Source organism: Lepisma saccharinum, chromosome 1 (genome assembly GCF_977018435.1).
Source record: "Lepisma saccharinum chromosome 1, izLepSacc3.1, whole genome shotgun sequence".
Classification (NCBI taxonomy): domain Eukaryota; kingdom Metazoa; phylum Arthropoda; class Insecta; order Zygentoma; family Lepismatidae; genus Lepisma; species Lepisma saccharinum.
In genome coordinates this window covers 140322732-140348466 of record NC_139229.1, presented here as the reverse complement: position 1 = coordinate 140348466, position 25735 = coordinate 140322732, and the positions used below count along the sequence as shown (strand labels likewise).

The window sequence follows — 25735 nt, the reverse complement described above, 5'->3', positions numbered from 1 at the left end:
GCTAAGTACTGCGTGGATGAAATGACAGGAGATGAATTGTCTTGCTGGATAGTCCAACACTGCCAGAACCTTCCATTTTACAATAATCTTTTTTGTTGATCCTATCTGTTATTTAGTCACATGATTTTATTTCTCTTGAGCTCCAAGATAACTAAGAAAAGTGTCGTTTTGAGTCTAAACATTTGAAAGTGGACTAACTTCAAGTAACAACTCCAGAAGAAACAAATATCCTTACTTCATTTTTCAGCTGAAATAAAGGAAGCATATCTAATGTTCCCAACATGAAAATCACTCTTGTTACATCATGTCATGTTAGATGTATTTGTCAGGCTATAGACCAGTTGAATATATAAATTGAAGTGTGGCTCAATTTATAACGAGTGACAAGGGATGTAACTAATTATGCAATGTGAGAAGTTTCATTTTATAATGTTGAATTGTTTTATTTGCCTAGGAGAAGAAAGAAGGGGATGACAGAGCTGATTTCTCTCCACACTTACCTAGATCCGACCGAGATGTTATTAATCCTTGATTCGAGGTGCAACCTACTGAGGTGTCTCGCACCTTAAGTTATATGCATCTTGAACTATTACGATCCTGCACTCACTTTACCTTACGAATTCTTAATGCCAACTGAGAGTGAGTTTTGCCATGCAGAATGTTTTATACTCCTTTCCATAACTTTTGTTTTACCTTTCGGCGACAGAACAAAGCCTCTATCCTGAGTGGAGAATCCCCCAAAGGAAACGAGGCTGGAATTACATACACAGTGGTATGCTGCTTGAAACAATGAAGCTATTCTCTATGGAATGCGCCATTGTCAGTGAATGGTCGGATCGTTGGTTAGAAGAGGAGAGATGCAAAAGCATAACTTTTTACAGTTTCAGCTCTGCATCTCTCTTCAAAATATTGTAGGCAGGTTTGATATAACATTTTCATTTTTAAAAATTTTATAACTTTACATATTGTATCTTGTTTATTTTTGCATTTAAATTAGGGATGGGACGATATGAAATTTTTACCGATACAGATAAAGTACCGATATGAAATTTACCGATACCAATAACCGATATTCTACCGATCCGATATAAAGTAGTAGCTGTGTGGAGTGGTCAACTCGCAATCTCAACACCTTGTGCATGGTGTTCCTTCAATACAAAGTAGCAAGTATAGGAAAATTGGAATAATATACAGTCCTTCAATCAATATCTGAGAAAAATGTAAGTTATATTTAGAAATATTGATAAAAATACATCTATTAACTACACATATATAATATGCACTGTCTATCAACAAACTCTGAGGTATTGCATTGTTTACATTGATCTGAAAAATAAAAAATCAATTTTAATCACATTTAACATGCAGATATTTCAATTGGTTTTTCTTGAATGGAAAGAGAAATAACACAAACTAGTCCCACTTGAAGTCTACAACTGGCAGGTTCTTATTCAAAAATGTAAGTTGCTGAACCTTCTGTGGATTCAGTCTTGTGCGGTTTTTGTTGCAGATATATCCTGCTGTGCTGAATTGTCTTTCAGACAAAACTGAAGATGCTGGCACACCTAGGTATTTATTTGCCAAGTTTCTCAGAAGTGGATACTTGGTGTTTCCTTCCCAATAACCAAGGGCACTGTTACTATGAGATATTGACTTAGGCACTGGTTGACAACAAGCTGAAGCAAATGTGCCATGCATGGTATCCATATAGGTAATGGATCATCCAACAAGCCTGCAGCACGTTTCATGTTGGGAGCATTGTCTGTAATGATTACTTTTATTGCCGAGGAAATTCCCCATTTATTAAAACATTCTTTGAGGTTTTCTGCAATATTGAGTCCAGTGTGACTTGCGCCACCGAAAGGCACTACTTCAAGATTTAAATTTATTAATTTAAAATGTGTGTCTATAAAGTGTGCTGTCACACTCAAAAAATCTTGCCCAGCAATTGAGGTCCACACATCTGTTGTTACAGCAATGAATGTACAAGTTTCCAGCATTATATGGACCTTCTGTGATACACGTTCATACATTTTAGGTATCAGTGAGGAAGACAATGCCTTCCGATTAAGTATCCGATACCGTGGTTCTAAAAAGTTGACAAACCTTCGAAATCCATCCTTTTCTACCGTTTGCATCGGTAACATGTCCAGAACAACCATTTCACATATTTTTCTATCAATTGCTATTGATTTTGGGTCATTTCTTGAATATTTTTTTTCTTGTTTAACAAAGAGTCTATTGTCGGCTGCATGGTAAGTTTTGAATTGGTTTTTTGATATCCTGATAGCGTTTCACGGATAGCAAGAACAGATGAACTTGGGCCAGGTGTTGGTTCAAAAACATCACATTGCACATGCGGTACTTTATCTTCTTTTTCAGCATTATTTTCCCAGGAACTAGAGTTCTCACTTTCAGCAAATACTTCTTCACTATATAAATCTTTCAGCTTTCTCAGATGTGGAAGACATCGTTTCAAATGATATTGCATGTTAGACGTGGTATATGATTTTGTCGACTTCCCGCCTCTAGAAATTTCGGCAGAACAATGTTGACACACAACTTTAGAAACATCGGTTATTTTAATTTTAAAATGTTTCCACACTGTACTCTTCTCTTTTGGCATGTCTCTACGCAGAAACTTAACACAAAAAAAACAAAAAAAAAACAACCACACACAACAAAAAACGAACTTGGATAACTAGACACAAAAGTCGCGACACAATGTATTCAACACGATGCACACAAACAAAGAGAGAGTAAAGAGAGCAGCAGGCCGAGTGAGCATGCAGCACAGTTGAGACAGTGTTTCCAACAACTGCACTGCAAAGTTCGCTATTGTCGCTAGATCGGATATTTAAGTGTGTGCGGGATGGGGAATTTTTTTTAACCTAGGAAACGAATGTTCTGGGTGGGTAAAAATTTTCCATTTTTCGTCTAAGTCGGGAAATTTACGAAGCGGGAAATGTTGAAATTTACCAGCATTGTGAATATCTCGAATTCTAATCATTACTTTCCCCTCAAGTAATTGTTTTTGCATTTCTGGAATAAAAATTGCTATTTTCAAGAAATGCCACTTCTGAAGTCTGTATCGAGATCCCCCCCCCCCCGCCGATCCGGGAACAGACTTTCTCGAGTTCCTGCACACCCCCAGAAATGTGCTTTAAAAATGTGAAATACAATGCAAAAATAGGCTATTCTAACTCTGAGAGAATTTTAATATAATTCGAGATCAGTAACGGCACACCAAAAAATATTAATGTCGAGGTGGGAGAAATTCCCACGGGAGCAGACAAATTTAATATATCTCTAAATGTTACGTGCAAAATTCATTTTCAATATGAAACTTCACGAATTATTCAATTTTCCTTCTCTGTAGGACAGCTGCAGACTAAGGAGAGTTGCGTGTGGGTGGGTGTGTTTGGGGGGGGGGGATCCGCCTCTGTTTGGCACCATCAGTTTTTTTATTAGTGCTTTTTCCAAAAGAAAATGCAATTTTATTTACTACGTTTGAATCTTGGAGCACCTTTCCATGTGGAGTGAAATCAAACCAAAAGGAGCATAAAAGTTGCGGAAATTGAAAACATATAAACGGGATAATTGGAATGTTCTATCAGTAGCAGCCGATTTTCACAGAACCTGGATTCCACTTGAGGCCATTATCACTAGTTTCGATTCAGTCGGCTCAGGTGTACTACCTGCATTACTGACAATTTTCAACTGCCACAAAATGAAAATATCCCCTTTCCCTGTTCCTAGTGGAAGTTTCGTTCATATGGCAATACTGCGTGACTACTGCGATAAGTTTGTTCTCTCTTGCTTCCCCTTTCTTGCGCTCGAGTGCCACGTTGCCATCTGAATAAATTCCTGCCCTTCCTTTGTTGTCAAACCTTTATCAAGGTCAAATATTATGTCTAGTTTTTCTGTGTCCGTTTTTCTCTTTCATGACGATACAAACACTTGCTATCGAATAAAGGAAACAACTATATGTTGAAGAACGACGCACAATTTGGCAACGCATGGCCAACAACTGGTTTGCAAATCTTCCATGCTCCCTCCCCTCTGCTCTCTTCTCTGTCTAGAAAGCGGTATATCTGGTCGCACACCAAATCGAACACAAGCCCCACCCCTCCGTGGTCTGACGTCACGGCAAATTTATTCGTTGTGAAGATTTCTTAGCATTAACACACGGAACTTTTCATGATGTAACAAGTCGAAGGGAGCAAGCAGCGGTGAAGTTGCGGGTGCGAAAAGTGAGATCCCTCAATCAAGCTGTGCGTGCGTAGCATGTATTTCTTGTCAACCTGCTCGAAGATGTACGCAAAGGTATGGTAGCGAAGACTTCATTACCTTTCAATGAGAAAGCACGAATGTGAGTTTTGGAACTGGTTTATTGACTGCAATTGCTTATGGTCGGATTCATTCTGCACACCGTTCCTTTAAAAAAATATATAGCAGTTAACTTGACAACATGAACGTGAGATTTGGAACCGATTTGCCGGCTGCAGTTTTTTACGATTGTCTTTGTTATGAATATTACTCCGCTAAAAAAAAGTGAAATTGAAAGATTCCTGCGGTCTGTTTTCAGAGGAATATATGAGGAATTCTGTGACCTTGTTAATTTTCTTCCATGAAAGGGAAATAATTACAGAATTCTGTCAACTTTTGAAAGAAAAAAAAAATATATAGGATCGGTAAATTTATCGGTAAATAAACCGATATACCGATATGCTTATATCGGCCGATACCGATAGAGTACCGATTAATCGGTCCCATCCCTAATTTAAATCCTCAATCTATGACTAAACTAAAAATAAAATCTCCTCTGTGCAGAACAGGAAATTGTTTTAGTGCAAAATTAGGATTTATGATTTTTCATGTCATCATATGGTCAGTACTTGGACCCATGTTGTCTCCATCTGTGGACAAAATTCTGGACTGACAGCATTGCCAACGAAGATTAGAAGTCACTATGATGTCACTTTTTCATTTCTTCCATAAAATCACTATTTCTAATTCCATGGCTGCACATGGCTCCTATTGTTCACAAACCACAGGTTATCATGACTTTATTATGACCCTGTGATAGTTTCTTCTCTCTTTTTCTCCCTCAATTTCCTGTATGGATTGAACTGGCAAAAAATATCTCAATAGATGATGCCTCATAATACACAAACAGGTGTAAACAGCTCTCCTAGTTCTCATGTTAGAATTTATGGTTGTGCATGTACTGCATTAGGTTGCATGTTCAATGAAAAATAGTAGCAGAGTTAGAACGCCATTTAGTACCTATTTCAGACATTAGTTGGGTGTTTCAATGAGAAACTGGGTGTGTATTAGGCATTACCTTGAGTGGTTTTAATGTCAAAATTTAAATATTACACTGCAATCAACCATTTTTGCAATTAAATACATCAGAACTTCATTTATGATTACAGCAAATATATATTTTTTTAAAATCAATTTATGCCATTGAATCAAACATTTTTCACGTTGAACAAAATTTATGTGCTCCTCCTTCCACTGTTATGAGAATTAAAATAGGATGTACATGTACAAACTTGAAGTTATCATCAAAAGTGGATACCTAATTTTTTATTTTTTTAAAAAAATGGAGCATTGAAAAAAAAATTGTTGCAGTTAAAGACTTAAGCCCAGAGTAGTGTTTATATGAGAAATATTCAATGTACAGGGTGTCTAGATTGACTGGCACTTTTTGCATGGCTATAAATAAAATAAAGGAATACAATGAAACTAAAGTATGCAACTTGAAGAAAAGCTCACTTAGGGCGTACAGCTGTAAGTAAACTTAGTACAGCTCTATGTGTAAGGTTGCACAAAGTATATTTAGTTGGTAATCACTTTTATTCCTTGTGTTTTCCACTATCTGCAGCACAACAGAAGCAACAGCATTCCTGTACACTCACACAAAGTTCTTGAGGGCAATGGATTTTGGTGCCAGCATTAACTCTTGCCTTGCACCAGAAGAAAAAAATAGAGGCTTAATGTTCAGAAATCAGAGAAGGGGGCATGGAATAGGTGTGTTGTACCCATTCCAATGACCAGGAAACTCTGTGTCCAGGTAATGCCTCACTTGATGACTACAATGTGGTTAAGCAGCAGTTTCAAAATGGAAGAAAACAGTTGGTAGGATAACTGCGACACTACAAAAATATTGAAGGACATGCAGATACAATTTTCCTGTGACCGTTGATTTCTCAATAAAAAAAATACCAATGGTAGATGGTGGTATTGCATGTTAGGGTGTGCCATCTCAGTGAGCTTTCAACACACTTCTCTTGCGCATCCAATGTATTATGTGCATGTAATCTTTGTGTAGTGAATTTGTGCAATTTGTAGCAAAAATTTGAAATGTATCAGTCACAATCTGGACACCCTGTGCAGTGTGCTTGCACACACACAAATATATTTAAATTACCTTTGAGACTGGTTTGAATTGCTGTCAACTGTTAAAGAACAGGTATTTTCAAGGTATCTGAGACATTTAAGCAAACGCCGCTCTATTTCAGAAAACTTCTCTAGTTCTGTTTCTGCTGACTCAATTTCATTCTCCAATTTCCTCAAATATTTCTTCACAATCTTTCTTCTGTAAAATAGAAGTGCATGGTATGCCAATACATCAACATCATAATATTTTACTTAACTTTACACAATAAATTATATCATAATGGAAATATGCAAATAATTGTGTGGATGTAACCTTTTGATTTATTTTTTTTGTTAACAACCAAAATATTTTGCTTTAAGTATAAATGTTATGGTTTGCACACAATTATCTTTTGTTTCAAACTAAGATACATTAAAATGTGTATTCTTCACTATATGATACAAGCAGAAAGAAACTTGTGCAAACGTAATTGCAATTCATAAATTCAGCTAAAAATAAAAAGTAATTGTAAATGAACAAGTAAACCTTACTCATTCACTTTCATTGCTCCATGTGACAAATCACAAACACTCAATTTACATGGACTAACGTCTTGAGTTCAACATTTGTTTTCATGTTTCTAAAGTGAAAAAAAATATTTTAAAATCTTATATTACCTGTCCTCTTCGAACATAATTCTCTTGTTGGCAAAATTCTCTGCAAGTAACTTCAAAACTTCAGTTCCAAAATTGACTAGGTACTGATTTTTCTTCTTCACAGTTTCTGATAAAATTTCCTAGAAAATAATCATTAATTTACTTGGAGCCTGTGTTGATTGATTCTAACAAACTAAAATAGGTCATTCATCAACTGGTTTGACAGTTGTATACACTTTCATTTGTGCATTTTGTTTTGTACAGTGCGTTCCGGAAATGACTGTGCACCAGTCATGCAGTAGAACAATAAGATTTACAAGTAATTTACCTTTGCAGTGATTGTCAATGCTGTCCACACACCCCAACACACGTTCTCAGACATTTCTTGTTGTCGAAAACGTACACTATTTGTTCAAGTGGAACATTCCAGATGGAATTAGTAATGACATAAATTCATGGTGCAAGAGCTTATGTAATCTGATAGCCTGAGAAGTGAAGCTATACCTCAAAAGTGGGGGGGGGGGAAACCCACTATTGTCAGCTATAAAAGTCCTGAACCAGTTACAATAACAAACTCGATTTTTATGTGTGGTGAGTTTCAGCTAAATGTTAAACCAGTGTAATTTTCAAATCGATAAGTTTGAGCTTTTACAAACTGACAGAAAAAAATACTTTTAGGGGGTACCCATAATTAATTTTATAGTTACCACTATTATATAGTCACTATGCACTGTACAAGCATGTATTTTATGGGACCAAATATGGGTTAAATGTATACATTATGTCAACCACTCTGTGTATGTTTGTGTGTTGTGGAGCGTATTTGGGTTGAGTATAATGCACAACAAAGTCAGACATCCCAGATTTAAACTCTTGTCAAGGGGGATTAAAACAACTTATCCAACAACGTAAATAATCTAAATGTCAGAAAGGGAATTTTCATTCTGAGCCAGGAGCAACACTGGAAAGAGGATGTCAAGGAGTGAAAGTCAAAAGGATGCCAGTCAGTGGAGATTCCAAGAGTTAGACCTGTCTTGAAAAATGTTCAGGAAGTCCAAACATACAAAAATTATGGCTCAATTTTTTTCAAGGAAGGGTTCTGTTAGCATTGTCTTCTTGTTTGTTTCTTTTTTTTTTTTGTAAAGTTTTGAATAAATACCCACCCACTCAGTGTACAATTTTTGCCATATTTTTGTATAGATAAATTCATGTACCTGCTCTTGTAGTAAATCTCTAATATGGGAGCATCTTTTCCTAAGGTAGAATCATCAACCTCATGGATACATACATAAATGAAGGAAGTGAAATAAATTATTTAGGAACTTCGTGCAGTGGTTATCATTTTATATCTAATTGGTATAATATTGGCGGCATATCCTTACTTTGTACTAAATACATATTCAACATCTGTAAAATTATTGGCAAATTTCACTGAATCAGTTTGCCATTATAGGATGATAATTCTTGAGTGGGTTTACAAACGTGTCCTAGTTAAAAAATCCTAAAAACAGAGTTCTTCATGTTGCAAGAATGAAAAGCAAAGACCTGTACATGTGAATTTACAAAGGGTGTCAAGTTAAAAAATCATATAAACTGAGTTGTTCACATTGCAAGAACGATAAACAAAGACCTGTACATGCAAAAAGGGTCTAAATCAAAGAACTCAGTTTTCACTTTTATCTTAGTCAGGTTGAGTTTTTAAGTCTGATTTAGGCACAGATAGGTAATTGAGACTAGATCTACAGTTTATAGTGGGATCTGAACCACTGTAGATCCACCACCACATCTGAAACCCTGGCATGCAAGCATTGCACTAGTGTTGCTAGTAAAGTCACAGGGAAGCCTGTAGTTCGCATATTGATTACAATGTGATGGCAAATTTCCCTTGACTTAACATACCAGTATTTGCGTACTCATTCAAGAGTTACTACTGACTGTCAAATCATCCAAGAACTTCCCTCAGGGGTTCAAGTAGGCTATTTGGTGTGCACGTAACATTTATCAAAGACATATGAAAAGAACTTGTGACAATTCAGAAGCATTGTTTAAGTTCACTTTATGCACAGGCAGGCTAATTTCTACTGGCCCTATAGTTTTATGTGGGATTGGAACCACTATGTACTCCACTGTTAATCGAATCTAGGACTACTTGATTACTATGTGATAACATTATCCGCTGCAGTATAAAACCTCCAAATAAAACAATAACAAAATTTTCTTATTTAAAATCTGAACTCAATACATACCGGTATCCCTCCTGGAGAAGCACCAGAACTTCTTATTTTAAGATTAACCATGTGCGACTCAAAACTGAAGTCTTCTTGGTTGTGAACGTACAACCCTGATGTCCATTCTTCTAATTGAACAACAAGAAAACAAAAATAGTAAATAAGTATTATGTACTTTTATTAGGGCTGAGGCAATACCACTTTTGAACCAGTGCCAATATTCATAAATAATGAAGCTTGAACACTGGAACAATTTCAAGTTGTTCAAAGTACTTATAAATGTTAAGGTTGTGCTGGACCTTTGGCCTTCACCCATGTTTTCTAAAATTCTTCTACTTTTGAACAACCAGTATGACATTCCAAATTCGAAAAATTATATCTGTTTAGAACTTCTTCTAGAGCATTCAAATGAAACTTCGTGTGCTCGCTTTTGTGTAGATATTTGTCATAAGTTTCACATTGCCGTAAGCCTGTTTTTCATCACAGATATCTAGACGACAGTGAAAGCAAGCTTGATGAACTACACTTGAATATTCTACAAGGAATTCTAAACAGATGTAATTTTTCAGGATTTGTAATATCAGAATGGTTTTTCAAAATATGAGAGGTATTTTTGAAGAAAGTTTTGTGGGCATAGGACAATAGGTCCAGTGTAGCCATAATATGTAAGGATTCTACTGGCACTATGGCATATAAATCTGCCAGTTTTAACTTTAAAATACCCATAAATCCGCATTTAAGATAATCAGAATATTAAATTATCTGTCAATCAAAAAAATCATTTTTTGCAATACAGATACAGTGCTTTCCACGGTCGAGTTGCCAGTGGAGTGGCATAGCATGCTGGGCGGTGAGAGCGCATCTGCCGGCATTTACACCCACAGCTGTACACTGACCTTGGCACTGGATGCATCACTGCTTCAGTATTCAGATAGTTGGTGTCCAGTTTGCACATGTTTGTGAAGTGTTAAGGTGTTTTAGATTGTTTTGTTTAATTTACGTATTACTGGTGCTTTTCTCCAGTCTAATGATGCCACACTATAAGTACAATTTAAAACAACAAATTTTTATGTATGACTCTTATGTCATTTCAAATTCTTGTAGGGAAGTCAGAAGGCCTTTTTCAGCAGAATTCCCAGATGTTCCCATTCCAGACAGAGAGAGTGTTCGGAAAAGTGTGAACAAATTTAGGGAACAGGGCCTGTTCTTGATAAGAAGAGAAGGGTGGAACAGCATGGGTTTGCTGAGGAGAAACGAGACTACCTTGGAGCACAATTGAAACATACTTCCCAAAAATCCCTCTGACACCTTGCACTAGAAACAGACATTTCCATGACGTGTGCATGTTGAGCTATCAAGCTTTTAAACCTGAAGCTATACATTAGAAGAATTGAAAGAAAATATCAGGAGAGAAATTGAAGCAATTTCAGAAGAGGAACTGATACGTCTTAGTGAAAATTTCCTAAAAAGATGCTATAAATGTGTGGATGCAGGAGAACAATGTTTCCAACACCTCTTGTAAAAAGTTACGTGCTCATTATAATTGTAACTGTCAATGAAATTGTATGAACTGATTTCATTACATAGCTAGCGGTTCCAGTTAAGCAAGTTTGCTGGCAGAAGCGCTCTCACTGCTCAGCATGCTGCTCCACGGACAACTCGACTGTGAAAAGCATTTTACAAAAATTAATGAAAATTGTGCATTTTGCATATTATGCAGGATGTAGACTCCATGAAAGTGTCACATACTCGGATTGTGGAAAATTTCAACCAATGCTATCCTATACTGATACCAATGACATGGACCAATACCAACACATCCGCATTAGCTCAGCCTACTACTGAAGATCAGGACTATCAAATCCTGAAATGTCTGTGTGAATGTTATAGAGCTGAAAAATAATAATGTCAATCATAAATTTGTAGCATTTATGGATACTGTGTTCATTCTCTCTACCACGTGTTGACAACAGACCACTATCCTGCAAAGTGCAATCTATTGGAGTTTACAGTCCTTCTCAGAGTTTCAACCAGTGAGGCTATTTGCCACATCCTCGAATGAATTGAATGTCTGCCCCTCAAGATATGCACCATAAATTGAAACAGGTTGAATTCTTTGGAACAAGGTCCAGGCTGGGTGTGGCAGTACCCATGTGGCATGTGACATAAGGTGATGTCAAATTACATTAAGTTCTTTCTTTCTTCTGGTTCACATTGCTGGGTAAGACTGAGGAAGAATATAGCGTACTTGCTGCAGCTGGGTAGCATACAGGTTTCCATTGATGGCCTGATTATGTGGTGCAAGCTCCCAGTGAGCAGGGCCCTCCAAGTTCCACCACACAGACTTAAGATATTTTCTTTGAAATGCCCATTTTTAGCCATTACTTGAGCAACTCGTAAGGAACCATTTGAGTCCATCTGGTGTGAAACCCACGCTGCTGAAGATGATGGTTGAGATGCATGGCTCTGCTCTGCTAATTATAGGGTCTTCAATGGCTTGGAGGGCCTGATGGCATAGTGGTAACAAGGTGTCCCGGGTTAAATACCTGGACGAGGCTCATTATGGTTCGGACCCCACTATAAACTGTAGGCCCAGTCCCAAACAGCCTTTCTGTTCATAAAGAGGACTTAAAAATAAACTCAAATTCATCCATGGTTTTTAATAGTTTACTTAATTTTAAGTCCACTTTATGCTCAGATAGACTAATCAGGACTAGAACTACAGTTTAAAAGTGGGATCAAAACCACAGTGCACCCAGGACCCCTTGATTAAAGGAGGTCCTCAGCTTGTCTCTAGTCTCATGTGTGTCCAAACTAGAAGTATTGGAACAAATTTCTTTTCAGTTGCAGAGTGCACTCACTATTCCTTCATCTTCTAAGTCAAAGAAAATCTGTAGTTACAACTGTCATATTCAACCCCCATTTCTAAAAATGGCATAGGATCACCAAAGAACAAGTTTCTCTTCTTGACTGATAAACCCACAGGTGTTGGTCACAGTGTATGGATGTCTGGCTGATAGAATGAGCAAGCGGGCAGATTATGGCCAGCACCCATTCCACTGTACCACATATTTAACACCTGGTTGGAGGCCTACCTACCTCTGTACCACAAAATGCTGCAAATTTATGACTCCCTCTGGTACTATAGGTTTCTATCAATTAGCACTTACCTTCATTGCCCTCAGATGCTGACTCGTTACACCTACTAGACTTTGGCATCAGTTTGGCAGATTTCACAGCCTTCATCTTATTTTCAATATACAACAAACTGCTCTCTGCTTGATGTACTTGTGGATAACTCTTCTTCCCTCTTTTATCTCTTGAAGCACTAGGATCTTTACACGTTGTTGCCTCCAAGGCACTTTCATCAGTGTCATCATTCGAATCATCATCACCATGCACTTTCTTCAGATTAACAATATTAGCATTGCGCTTCTTTCTGGTAGGAACTTTTTGTATAGGTGCCTGCACAGCTTTTTCATCACTGCCATTCGAGTCAGTATTGTCATGTCTTTTCTTTATATTTGTGATGCTATTATTACGTCTTTTCATTTTAGTGTCTACTGCTCCTTTCAGCAACAACCTATCACTAGATGCACTTTTACTTATCTTCTGTTTTTCGACAGTGTCATTAAAATATGTAGCACTGATTGAGGAACCGTTACCTAGAGCTTCACAACTCTTGTCTGTCTGAACTGAATTGGAGGATGTTTGATGGCTCGAGACAGAAGAGAGTGTAGTTTCTGTTTTAGCTCTTGAGTGTGTAACTACAGTTTCAGGAGTAATAGGCCTAGGCAAATTGCATACAGTTTCAGTTTCCAAAGACTTCCTCATTTTCTCTGTAACTTCTTTACTTTGAATATTTTGTTCAGTTATAGGAGCGATATTATTTCTCCACCTATCAATCATATTTATCTCTTTATTTGAAGGTTCATCTAGTTGTTGTATCAGGATGTCTATGTCAGGGAAATCATTTTCAATTATATCATCATCAAAGACTTGCTCTGTATGGTTTCTTTGGGAGTCTGTCTTTTTCTCTTCTTCGTCAGAAAATAATACAATTGGTTCATCATCAAAATCGAATTTGCCATTTAAATCATTTTGTAGGAAATCTAATGTTAAATCTTCAGCCCCCTTGTCAAACATACTCTGAAATTCAGTCACTTCAATATTTACATCCTTGGAAAGATCTACAACTGGAGAAATTGGTATATTACTAACCTTTATTGGAGATACATCCACTAGAGCTTTCATTTTTGATTCTTGTCTCTCTTCCCTCTGTGCTGTGCCTTTACGATTATGTTTTTTGGAAGAGGTTTTAGAATGAGTATTTTCAGCAGAATGTATCTCCTTCATTGGTTTACAAAGTTTGTCCTGTCTCTGCTTGATGATAAGTTCTGGAAAATTATTGTTTACCTGCCCACTCTCTTTCTTGGAGCTAGCCTTTGACTGGTTCCTACTTCTTAAAGATCTAGTTATTGGCTCCACTCTCTTCTTCCTTTCTGAAAGTGGGCACGACCAACTAGCATCACTATCATTTGAGGTATCCGTTTCATTTCTCTTCATTTCTGGAGATGCAAGATGCTTTCTCCTGATTCTATCAGCATACGAACTGTAGCTTGCTTTATTATTGGTCTTTTCACGTACATTCTTGTTAGTTTTTTCTACTGGAAAGCAACCTGAGGAGTCTGAGTGCATTTTCTTTTTCGTACATTGTCTCTTCTGAGTTTGGAGTGATTTGAAAAGTATTTCATCCTCGCTACTATCATCGGACACAGAAACTGGAGACGGATTGAATTCTGAGAAGAGTGATTTGTTGACCTTTTTTTGTCTATTTCTTGTAACTCGTGGTGGATTTTTTGCTCTTGGCCTTTTGTATGTTCTCTTGGGGGTAGGCTTCTTCGGTTTTGATTGTTTCAGCCAACTTACTTCACTTTTGTTGTCATCAGATTCAAAATCTGAATAAACCGAACGGCCATTATTCACTGTTTCTCCTACTTCTACTTCCCTTTTTTTATTCGTCACATTCTCAGAAGCATCGCTAATTTCTGTATAAGATTTCCTACTTTTCCAAAAATCTTTCTTTTGCTTGTTAACTGTAGAGTTTAGCTCCTTAGAAACATCATGTTTCACATCATTATCAACTGCAATTCTTTCATCTTTACTGCTCATCTCTGGTTTGGAAAAACTTATTGATTTTCTTGTTTCATTACATTTTGAATTTTTTGATGGAGGTTTGATTCTCTCAGTGATGTATGATTGTGTTATGTCATAACTATCACCCATTTCTTCCTGAGGATTTGCATTGTGTTCTACCTGCATTAAAGAGTTGTTACTGGTAGAAAACAATTTTCGTTTTCTAGGAGTTGGTGTGTTCGATTTCTCAGTGCTTGGCATGTTCACCTGTGGTAGATTATCTTGTATTTCTTCCATTCCACATTGCCTGTCATTTTTATGAGTGAAGAATTTTTTAGGAGCATTTGGTTTTGAAAGGGAATTCAAGGATAAACCCTTTGATTTCACTGACAGTTGCTCTGTGATATTTTTGTTTGAACTTTCTATGATATCATTACTGTCTATTTCATCCACACCTTTTTCTTGTCTTTGGGACTCATCAGGAACATTCAGAACTTCTTGATCTGTGCTATGTTCACCACATCTTGGCTTCTCTGATGAAGGCAAATATTCTTGTATTTCTTTGGCACAATTAACATTCCTTTCATTCTTTTCTTTAACCTCCATTTTGTGTTTATTTGTTTTACCTGCACCGTTAATAATGTTACGAGACACATCATCACTTTTGTTATTTGTACTACACTGTAATGAATAACTTGGCAAGTTGTTATCACATTCAGAATCATTATCCTGGGGCCTTTCAAATCCTTTTTCTGTGTTAGACGCTTCCACCACCTTCTTATGCGATTCCTTATCTGCATTAGTACTAGCAGTTTCATCACTTTTATTTCTACTTGGATGAGATATCATGGTATTTTTCCTGTTTCCTTCAAAACATATTGATTCTGAGTCAACTCTACATTGATCGTCATTTGCAGTCTTTTGAAGAGTAGTCTGGCCCATTGGTACACGAGGCTTCTCCCTTAACTCAACTACATGATGGTTTGGCTTGTCTTCAGGTAACTGAAAAGAAACAATCAAAGGGTTTACATCTAAAGCAGACAATGTTCTAGTACTTACAGTACAGTCTATTTGTTATTTAATGATGGGGGGTCATTCCATGTTAAAACAACCAATGGAAGAGGCACTTTTCAACCTCACATATTTTGATTCATTTGAAATCTGGCACACTGAAAAGTCTACCTGAGGTAGGAAAATATGCAAAGTTGCAGATCCATATCCTCTTGTATTTCCAAAATTACAGGGGTGCAAAATGTGCAATTTTGACAATTTTTTTAACATCTTGATAATTTCAATTTGCAATATTTCGACAATAGAAATGATTCAGATGATGTTGGATAGGTCTTGAAGGGCTCTTTCACAAGGTATTACATGTCTATGTCAGGATAAAAAAACAATTGAAGATGGTGTAAAAAAAAAATTGGTAGTCATTTTCACAAAAAAATAGTCTAAATTTATTCAAGAAAATTATGTCACACATACACTATTACTCAATAACTACAAATTTTAAAAATTAATATTACAATTTAAAATTAACAACCCCTGTTATTTTTGAAATACAAAATATATGGATCTGCAACTTTGCACATTTTTCTATCTCAGGTAGACCTTTTAAGGATGCCAAATTTCAAATGAATCAAAAAATGTAAGGTTGAGGATCTTGTTGATTTGACATGGATGAAATTTATGAAGAACACACTGAAAGGATGACCACCTCCTACGCCCACAACAGAACTTTAAACTCTGACCATCAGTGGTGAGTCCAGAACCCAACGTCTTCAGCTACCAAGATGACTATTGGGGTCATTCCATTCCAAAGTGTCCATAAAAAAAAAGGCATTTAAACCCAACCCTCTCCACATTTTCTGATTTTTCATACATAGGTTTACCTTAATCGATGTAATGGGGGAAATTTATGATTTTGCCAGTGTCTTGTCAACTTTAAATGGTCATAACTCAGTTAGGTACTATTTCAGTTAGAGGTGTGATTTGTGGCTCATTGGAAAACATTTGAAACAACCTATAAAATTATATTAACACCCTTATATTTGCATGCATTGTGTTGTCAAGGTCAATGACCTTGACCTTTGACATTGAATATCTGAAAGAGTGATTTTTTTAAAAATAATTTGAAAACAATATTTTGTGCATATAAGAATACTCTAATGTTACGCCAATTTTCATTTTGGGACTGCCAAGAGATCAAGGGATGTGACTATTCGAACTTGACCAGCATCACACATTTTTACGGCATTCCTCTATTAGTGGTGTGTACAAAGAACCCCATATCAGTAATTAGCATACCAGCATAGGAACACCAGGAAGGCAGAGTTGTGAGCAGAAACATACATTATCATTATACATTATCAGGGAATGAATTTATATGTAGTAAAAATGTGCTGAATATGCAAACACATATTTAGTTATTTTCACCAAAATATGGAGTTAAATATGGACTTAAAATTGTACCTTTTTAATAATATAAGACAGTACGTATGTAACTCTTGAGTTTTAAAACAATTGATTGTGCTTGTCTAGGCACTGCAACTATTACTGTGACTGTAATTGAAGAGAAACCATAAGTGTGCCACAAAATTGTTGCTTCTGGCACTGCTGTCAGGTGCACTATGATTGAAATAATTCGGACAGCCAACATGAAACGGTACAGGGCCATTCCATGAGTTTGGGACACTTGCATTGATTTCTCATGTTTACGTAACCCTATCATGTTATATATCATTGTAAAGCTTCAATCCTGCAGTTTCTGAATATGGCAACAGTATTCTATTCAAGATGGTGACACTAATTTGAAATGCGGTTGAAATGAAGGAACGTTCTGATTTTTATGGTACTTTGGATGAAAGAAAACAAAGAAAAAGAAAGAAAATTAAAATGCATTACTGGCCAAATAATATTATATATATATGGAGTGTGTAAATGCCATAATGGAAGAAATATTGTGCTGCTAACTGCTAGTTTGAGGGTCCTGAATGTGCCTCGTATAAATGTTACATTTGTCACGGGAAAAAGTATATATTTTGAAGTTCTTTTAGAAAAAGTAAAGAAGGAATGAGCAAAACCACATATAAAAGTTCGAAGGCCATTTTCCACGATTTTTCACTTTTTAATGTAATGTTCTGTGACACCAAGAAAAGCTGGGCAATCCTGGCGGAATTCGATCATGCAACTTCCGTCACATGTGATGCATATCAGTGGTATTTGTTGGGTGAGAAATAATAGAAAATAACTTCCTGAGCACTGCACATCCTTAACGTAATTTTGATCTCGCTTTCTACTATTACATAAGGTAGTTAAGGAGTGAAAGCTTTGGGATGCTAAACACAGTGGAGGAAGAGGGGGGGGAGGTGCTTGAAGACTTATTGTTTACACAATAAGTCTCCTCTTGGTCCACATAGCAACAGGTGACTTATTGAATAGGTATGATGTCATTCACTCATGATCAGCATAGCAACAGCTTTACAACCTACAACTAAGAAAGCCATTTCTTGAAACTGTATTGTACTGCACATTATATACGAGATATAATTGGTTGTCACTTTTCCCCTTCAAAAGCCAGGGTGCGCATTATACATGCATAAATACGGTATACCTGCCTGTGAAGTTCATGTACTTTACACCTACCCACCTTAGTTTTTTCCAATATATGGCTCCTGCCCACCTGGTAAACATTATCTGTTGCGGCCCCCAATTTAAAGTGGAATCCAAAGTACTGTGTGCCAGGTATCAAACCCAGGACCCCTTGACTACAAGACAATGGCATTACCAATATGCCATAAGGGAGGCCAAAAATACACACATCACCAGTTACTTACATACAAGATATCAAGCATCAATTAAGTATTTACCTTGGATGAATACAATTCACTGGAAGTTGTCTCTGGTTTCTTTGCTGCAGCCACCTTGTCAGCAGATATAATACTATCCTTGACACTTTCAGCACAGTTATACTGATCCTGCTTCATATTAGTCTCGTGCTCAGGAGGACCACTGATGCAAGTGGTATGACTATCTAGAAAGCAGATAAAAAGACTTAACAACATTTGAAGTCAAGATAAAATCATTAATTTTATTGACAAATGTTCTGCACCTTTAGGTTGATTTTAACAATGACGATTAGATGAATGGACAAATACAAAGGAATAAAAGGAGCTGAAGAATGGTGATAGTCACATCACCTCCACAAATGGGAGAGATTGTGACTGGGTAGGGCTTATATTTTTCTTCAACATATTATCATCTTATATGGTAATTATATGAATGTTTCTTTTAGAGAGACCAATAGAATATCATAATAAAATTGTACATGAAGTGTTTACAATATCAAAAACTGTAATTACCTGTTTGAAAACTTTTCAGTCTTTTCAAGTCTGGAGTTCTCACATGCACATTCAGTGGTTTGTAACCTCTGCCCTTCCCCAATATCTTTATAGGACCTGTTGATGATGCTTTTGTACCTTCCGGCAGCAATGAACCTGAAACGAAAAGTTTACATTTCCTAATACTGTATTATCTTTCATCCTGCAATACAGGATACACGCAAATATGTTTTCCATCATAAAAAGGAAGGAAGTTCATACAAAAACAAAACCCCATGGCACAACAGCTCTTTGAGGGCTAGGGCTTGCGCAATGGCTTTCCAATGGGTGACACACAGTCAGCTCATCAAGTCCAATCATTGCTGTTTTCTGGCTTTAGAGAGAGGAGTCTGATACTTCTTTTCAAGCAACTGAAATTGTCCCACTGATTCTGGGTTCCATTGGGAATCATACCTGCGATTGCTCACACCTAAGGTGAGAGCATCAACCATGTGGCTATGTGATAACCCCAACACATTTTGGTAATGCAAGGCGTAACAGCTGATTGCTTGCTTGTGGTTGAAAATTTGATGACAGCATCACAGGTTTTTTCTTATATTGCTCAAGTTGTAAGTTGCCATGAATCAAGTTTAAACAATTTTTTTTGCCATATTGTGTGTTCATTATTGATCCCTGTGCAATGTTTTTTCGCATTTAATCATATTTAATAATTTTTCTAAGGTGAGTTTTGGGATCCTTATTGTGTTATTACAAATAAGAAGGAATTCTTAAAAGATATAAACCTGTGTTTTGCTTATTCAGCTGTGTGTGATGACTTGTTTTATTGTTTAAATGCTATTGCTAGGGAGCTTTCAGACTGAAATGAAAAGAAACATTTTTCACTTCGAAAATGAACCATCAGAAATATATAGAACCTCTTGCACCTGACTAACAGAATATGCTGCACATATTGCTTTGTTGTCACTCAAATTGGGTTGCTGTTGTGTATCATGCATTGTATTGCCTTGGTCTGTTGGTAGCGGATGTGCAGCGAATGACTTTATATTTTAAAGATTGGATGAAAATGTACCATTCCATTGAATGCAGCTTGTAGTCACGTTGTTTTGTCACTTTGATGTGAAACCTCCACATTGCATGTCACTTGTTACTTGTCACTACTGTCTGAAAGCTTCCTTACAGATGAAGATATAGTAAACAAGATACTTCCCAATTCTCTTGAACTGTTTCATGAAAATAAATTACAGTGGAACCTGTTTTCTAGGGGACCAAGGTGAAATAAACTTAAAATGTGGGAAAATGTAAAATCTAGGAAAATGAAAATCCAGGTATATAAAATTGGGGTTCCATTTTCAGTGAATATTTTTTTATAAACTCGAACTTACATTTGAATACTAAAGCAACAGGACCACTCAGTCACTTTCGATGGGCCTATATAAAGTGTAATAACAGTAGTAGTATTTTAATTTAAGTGTTTATTACAGTGAATAATCTGGGATAATGTAAAATACAAGTAAAACCAAGGTTCTACTGTATTCGCTAAACTTGATTTACAAATATTAAAATTTGGACATAAATTTCCATTCTTATATAGAAATTATTTCTTTATTTGACACCTAAAATATGTAACAATTGGAACTAAATCTAGAATAATGTATTTACATGTAGCAATCTATATAGCAATGGTGCAGCCAGGCCCAGATCCCTCCCAAAAGTTTGCAAAATTACACTGCTCTATAATTTTTTACAGATACAAGAGCTGCAGTTCTTTACAGAATTTGTGTACTGAATTAAAATATTGCAAACTTCTATAGAAAAGCTTAATTTTCATGTTACAATGCACATGAATGGACTAATTTTCAAAAATTTAATTACTCCATAATTACTCTGAAAAACATTAATCATTCCCTGAAATCGTGTGTCAGTGCATAATTGACATGCTAAACACATTTTGCATGCATACTAAATTGCGAATTAATGTAAATTTAGTATTTCACATCATTCTTAGTAGGGCTGAGCCCATACCACTTTGAACTGACACCTATACTGATACTCTTACTGATTCGCACCAACACACCAATGCTTCATAATTGTAACAATTAAAAGTTGTTCAAAATATTGATAATGCAGGGTGTCCGAAAAGTCATGCAACCGAGACTTTGAACGTATGCACTTTTGTACAAAAAACGGTAATGACATATGACTTATACTGGGTATTAACTTTGTCTATGTGGATATTTCCTATACATTTCCTAAACATTAAACAAGAAAATTATGTTCTACATGAACGTTCAGTATGCGGGAAAAGTTTTTGTACAAAGTAAAAAAATGAACAAGGATAAAAGATAGCTGTGGAATTGCTTGCAAAATGTTTTGACGTGTATCGATGGTCTGTGTGGGCATTTATCTAAAGCAGTATTTTATGAATACCGTAGTCATAACTGATACATATTCTGATTGGTACATAGCAAGTTGATATTTCAGTTGTATTTACCTTAAAATTTCCAAGACAATTGCTTTTATCAAAGGCTGGGCCCCACCCGAAAAAATATCTGTTCTACCTCCCTGCTATGTAAATTAATATTAATGATGCACAACAGTACCTTTAGACGAGATAAGTTTTGGAAATGATGCACTTGCGTTTGACGTTCTAGTCAGAATGCTGGTTAGAGCTTCTGATGCCTTATCACCAGTTCTAGCATGAGATGACTTTCGCTTCTTCACAACTTCAGGAACCTTCTTCGTAAACATGTAAATAAAAAATGAGTAACATTTCACAATATATTTTCAACAATAAAGCATTGAAAGATCATTTTACATGAAGTTCTATATTACCATTAGATTAACACAAGGCATGTTCCAGAATGGATGATATTCAGCAGCAAACAACTTCTCCCACGATCAGATCCTGCATTGAAAACATGCTGGCTAAGCATTGTGCATATGGTCTTTGCCGAAGTGATTCAAGATATGATTATCGTGATCATATTAGGAATGTGCACATATAAAATGTCGGAAATGTTCTCACTGTAAGAAGACTTCTCATTACGCTCTCCTTCACACACGCATATCTGTTTGCCAGGCTTCATGCATATTTAACTGTATCTTCCCAAAGTGCACTGCGTGATGACATCAAACTGAATATCATCCATTCATTAAACATAAATTACTTGGTTTGGCTGTCAAATTCTCCTTATAGCACTTATTTATGTATGTTGGAGGTCAATGAAGAAGCCCTGATTCTTGGGATAGCTAAACTTGCCTTGTGACAGAAGAAAAATAGTGTGCTGCAGAAATTTCATTCTTGGGTTTATAGGTAGTGCTTGTGCAGGATTGATATAAGCATCTACAATAAGAACTGCAGAGCTGCAGAAACGCAAAATTGTTCAATAAAATATTTTGTATGGAAATTTATTAACTTTACATTGGATGGCATACGAAAATTCTACATCAATACTAAATGTATAAAGGACAAGATGTATATCAATAAGTATTAGATGTTCTAACTTGAACCAGACTACCCAGTGACCTCCATAATCTGTGAACCATTTGACTTACTAACCTACAGAGGAAATTTCACTTTGTTCATAAGATCCCATTAGATCTGAAGGGCCTGCATATCGTAACAATCTGTAGAATTGTTGAAATGTAAAGCACAAAGACCTCCGAACTCCAGACATTTAGCAGACAACCACGATCAAGGAAGTCATCAGATAACTGAGTCGGCGATATTGAGTAAATTGAGTTGGACTAAATGTCTGGGAGGAGAGAGGTCAGGGGTCACTTCGTAACGAGCAATTCTAAACGGTCAGGCAGTCGAGCAGTCGATTTGAGTACGGAGCGTCAGGCAGTTAGTAACGAGCCTGAAATTGAGCAAGGGAGAAGTACGGTTGAAGGAAGAAGGTATTAAGTAGTGAGTCGCAAGTCAGACACTTGTACAGTGGCCATCAGAATCAAACTTCACAGAACTTCGACTGGAGTGTAGAAACAGGTATACCATTATTCTTAGCCATGCTGATCCAGTCTGTAGGGGTTTAAACTCAAGTGTTATGTTTGCCATTCAAGTGTGTAGATATTTGTACCTTTTGCTCATTATCATTAGGCTTACCATGCAGAGTGAGTGCTCAAATGAAGAGGATGAATGATTAGCGAGTTACATCACCCACCTGAATGGTTAAAGGTTCTTCGTTCGATCCCACGAACCACAGAGTTTGTTACATGGTGGAGATGCTGAGCATTTTCATTCATTTCAATTTGAAGAGTTCGTTACGATATCAGACCTCTGTTGCCACTGGCATCGCTGATTCAGGAGGTTGTCGCATTTATGATGCTGTACCAGCCAGTTCTCTTAAGACGAGCTTAATTCAGAAAAAAATCTCCACCTCTTACATGAGGTGCTATGAGCACAAAAGAAAGGGCCATTTCTTCCCTCAGAGAGAAAATCCTTTCTTGTGAATATTTGTGTGCAGTGCATGTGTATTTTGTATGTGGTGCACCATTACTTTGCTGTCAAAATTTGCCATCAAATATGAAGTAATTGTAATTTGCAAAGTAATGGTCTATCAATGGGAATTATTTTCCTGTAGTTTACGGTTATTACAAGCATAAGAAAACAGTTTTTTCTTTGTGACGTTTCAGGAGAACACACGCTCCTTTCATCAGACATTTATTTTCATTTTGACTAAAGATACAGTTATAACAATGGTTAGTAATTTTTAAACAAAAAGAATCTGTTATATAATGGATGTTGTTAATGTTACATTGTTGTAATATAGCAACTTAACTGTGAAAAAAGCAGTCTATTTTATTTTTATTTTAGAATTTTTTAAATTATGAATCCCAAATATCATCAGGTAATTCAAATTCATCATTGTTTTCACAAAGTCTCTTGATGTTTTCTGTTACATTAAATTTTAAAGATCGTGGCTTACTCCATTTGTGAAAAAGAAAACTCCACACTGGATCTATGTTACCATTTTCATTATTTAATTTATTCCAGTGTTCTTCTGCAATGAACGAGGCTTCCCAGACATTCAACTCTGTGTTTCCCGTTAATCTTTTTAAAACCCTTCTCTTTTTAATCAAATGCTTCTCTTCGATGATATGAGTTGACAAACCTGTTCTTGGGTTTAGATTTATAATGTCCAAATCATGTTCGTGCCATCTTATTGCCATTTTCCTTGCTGTTTGTCCCACATAATTTTTTGAACATGAACAACTTATATTATATATTCCTGTGGTTTCCACATCTGGTAGCGAGTTTCTCATTTTGAATTCATTAAATGTACATTCCAAACTTCTTGGTGCTTTAAAAACAATTTTGAAATTAAAACTTTTAAAAATTTTTGCAATTTTATGTGAGAATCCCTTGTGGAATGGAATGCACACAAATTTCTTTTCAACAGATTTTTCATCTTTGTCTGTATTTCTCTTTTCCTTTAGTTTTCTTGCAACTTGTTTTTTGATTTGGTTTATTCTGTTAGTGTGAAAGCCATTTTCTTTTGCTATATTAAAGAGCCTTTCTTCTTCATTTTTGATATCCTCATTATTAGAACATAGTCTTTGTGCTCTCAGGAAAAAATGTAAAAATATGTTATCCATTGTTATACGCGAATGTTCTGATTTGGCATGGATGTATTTTTCCCCCGCTAATTTTTTTCTATGGACTGATGTTTGAATTGTTGAGTCAGTTGTCTTAATTTGCAGATCAAGGAAAGAAATTACATTGTTATTCATGGGTTCGCAAGTGAATTTTATGCGACGATGTGATTCATTTAACGATTTAAATACGTCCATGATGGTGTTCTCATTTTTAGCAATAATTAGCACATCATCTACATATCTGATGTAGAGTTTGATATCCGCACCTATCGCATTAACAATTGGAGATTCTATGTAATGAAGGAAAATGCTGGAGATGATTCCGGATACTGGGTTTCCCATTGATAGACCATTATTTTGCTGATAGATTTTGCCATCAAATATAAAGTAATTGTAATTTGCACATACAGTAAACCATCGAACCATTTCCCATGATTCTACTGGGTTAACCTTCATCTCAATAAGCCATCTGTGTAATGCATCTGTGGCACCTTCTATTGGGACACTAGGATATAAATTTTCAACATCAAAACTTGCAATACGATACTCACTATTCCAAACAATATTTTTTAGTTTCTGTTTGACTTCATATGCATTTTTAACACTGAATGGTGTTTGTTGTTTAATTATAGCAAGTCTTTCAACTAAATATTTGGATAGTTTGTATGCAGGATGTGTGAAAGTTGCAATGATGGGTCGTATTGGAGTTCCCGGTTTGTGAGTTTTTGGTAGTCCAAAGGCAATCGGCAGGGTTGAATTTTTGACAATGAGTTTTTTCTTCATTTCTCTTGGTATCGTGATACTGCTTTCAATTACTTTCTTTACCTCATTTATTATTTTAGTTATAGGGTTTCGAGAGGTTTCTGTGAAATTGTTTAATTTGAAACATTCTTCCATTTTTTCTTTATAGTCCTTAATTCGGATAAGGACAGGTTTATTTTCCTTGTCCGATTTTATTAAGAAAATGTCGTTTTCTTTCAACCAGATCTTGAAACCATGAACTTTTTTCCCCAACCTTATATGCTCTTTCTCCCGTTCTGTGTATTTTGGACCTCTGTTAGTTCTTCTGTTGTATTCAAAACTTAAACGTTCATCAAGAGCATCATGTGTGAGACTTCGTAATTTTCTTTTTTCCTCCTCATCATCTAAGAAATTCAGTGCTTTCTCTATTGAAATCACGAAATCTTCCTTGTGTATATAAGCACTACCAACTGAAAATTTCATTCCGAATTGAAAAATTTCTATATACTCATCAGGTACCTCAATATCCGTAAGATTTATAAATAATCTGTTGTCAATGTTCTTAGTTTCTATTTTACCAGTGACATTAACTGCTTCCCTTCTTTCATTGTTGTTGTATATAAAGATTAACGGGAAACACAGAGTTGAATG

General features: G+C 36.1%; 1 protein-coding gene across 1 annotated transcript in view; it reads right to left on the bottom strand.

Annotated features, from left to right (window-relative positions):
* Positions 1-25735, bottom strand: part of LOC146001733 (uncharacterized) — an 83574-nt gene that overhangs the window by 2551 nt on the left and 55288 nt on the right. The window contains exons 10-16 of the mRNA XM_083139432.1: positions 21346-21481; positions 18767-18901; positions 18275-18438; positions 12443-15410; positions 9291-9400; positions 7066-7184; positions 6440-6607 (exon numbers count right to left, since the gene is read on the bottom strand). Of these exons, the coding sequence (XP_082995558.1) occupies positions 6440-6607; positions 7066-7184; positions 9291-9400; positions 12443-15410; positions 18275-18438; positions 18767-18901; positions 21346-21481 (3800 nt within the window). The remainder of the gene's footprint in view (positions 1-6439; positions 6608-7065; positions 7185-9290; positions 9401-12442; positions 15411-18274; positions 18439-18766; positions 18902-21345; positions 21482-25735) is intronic.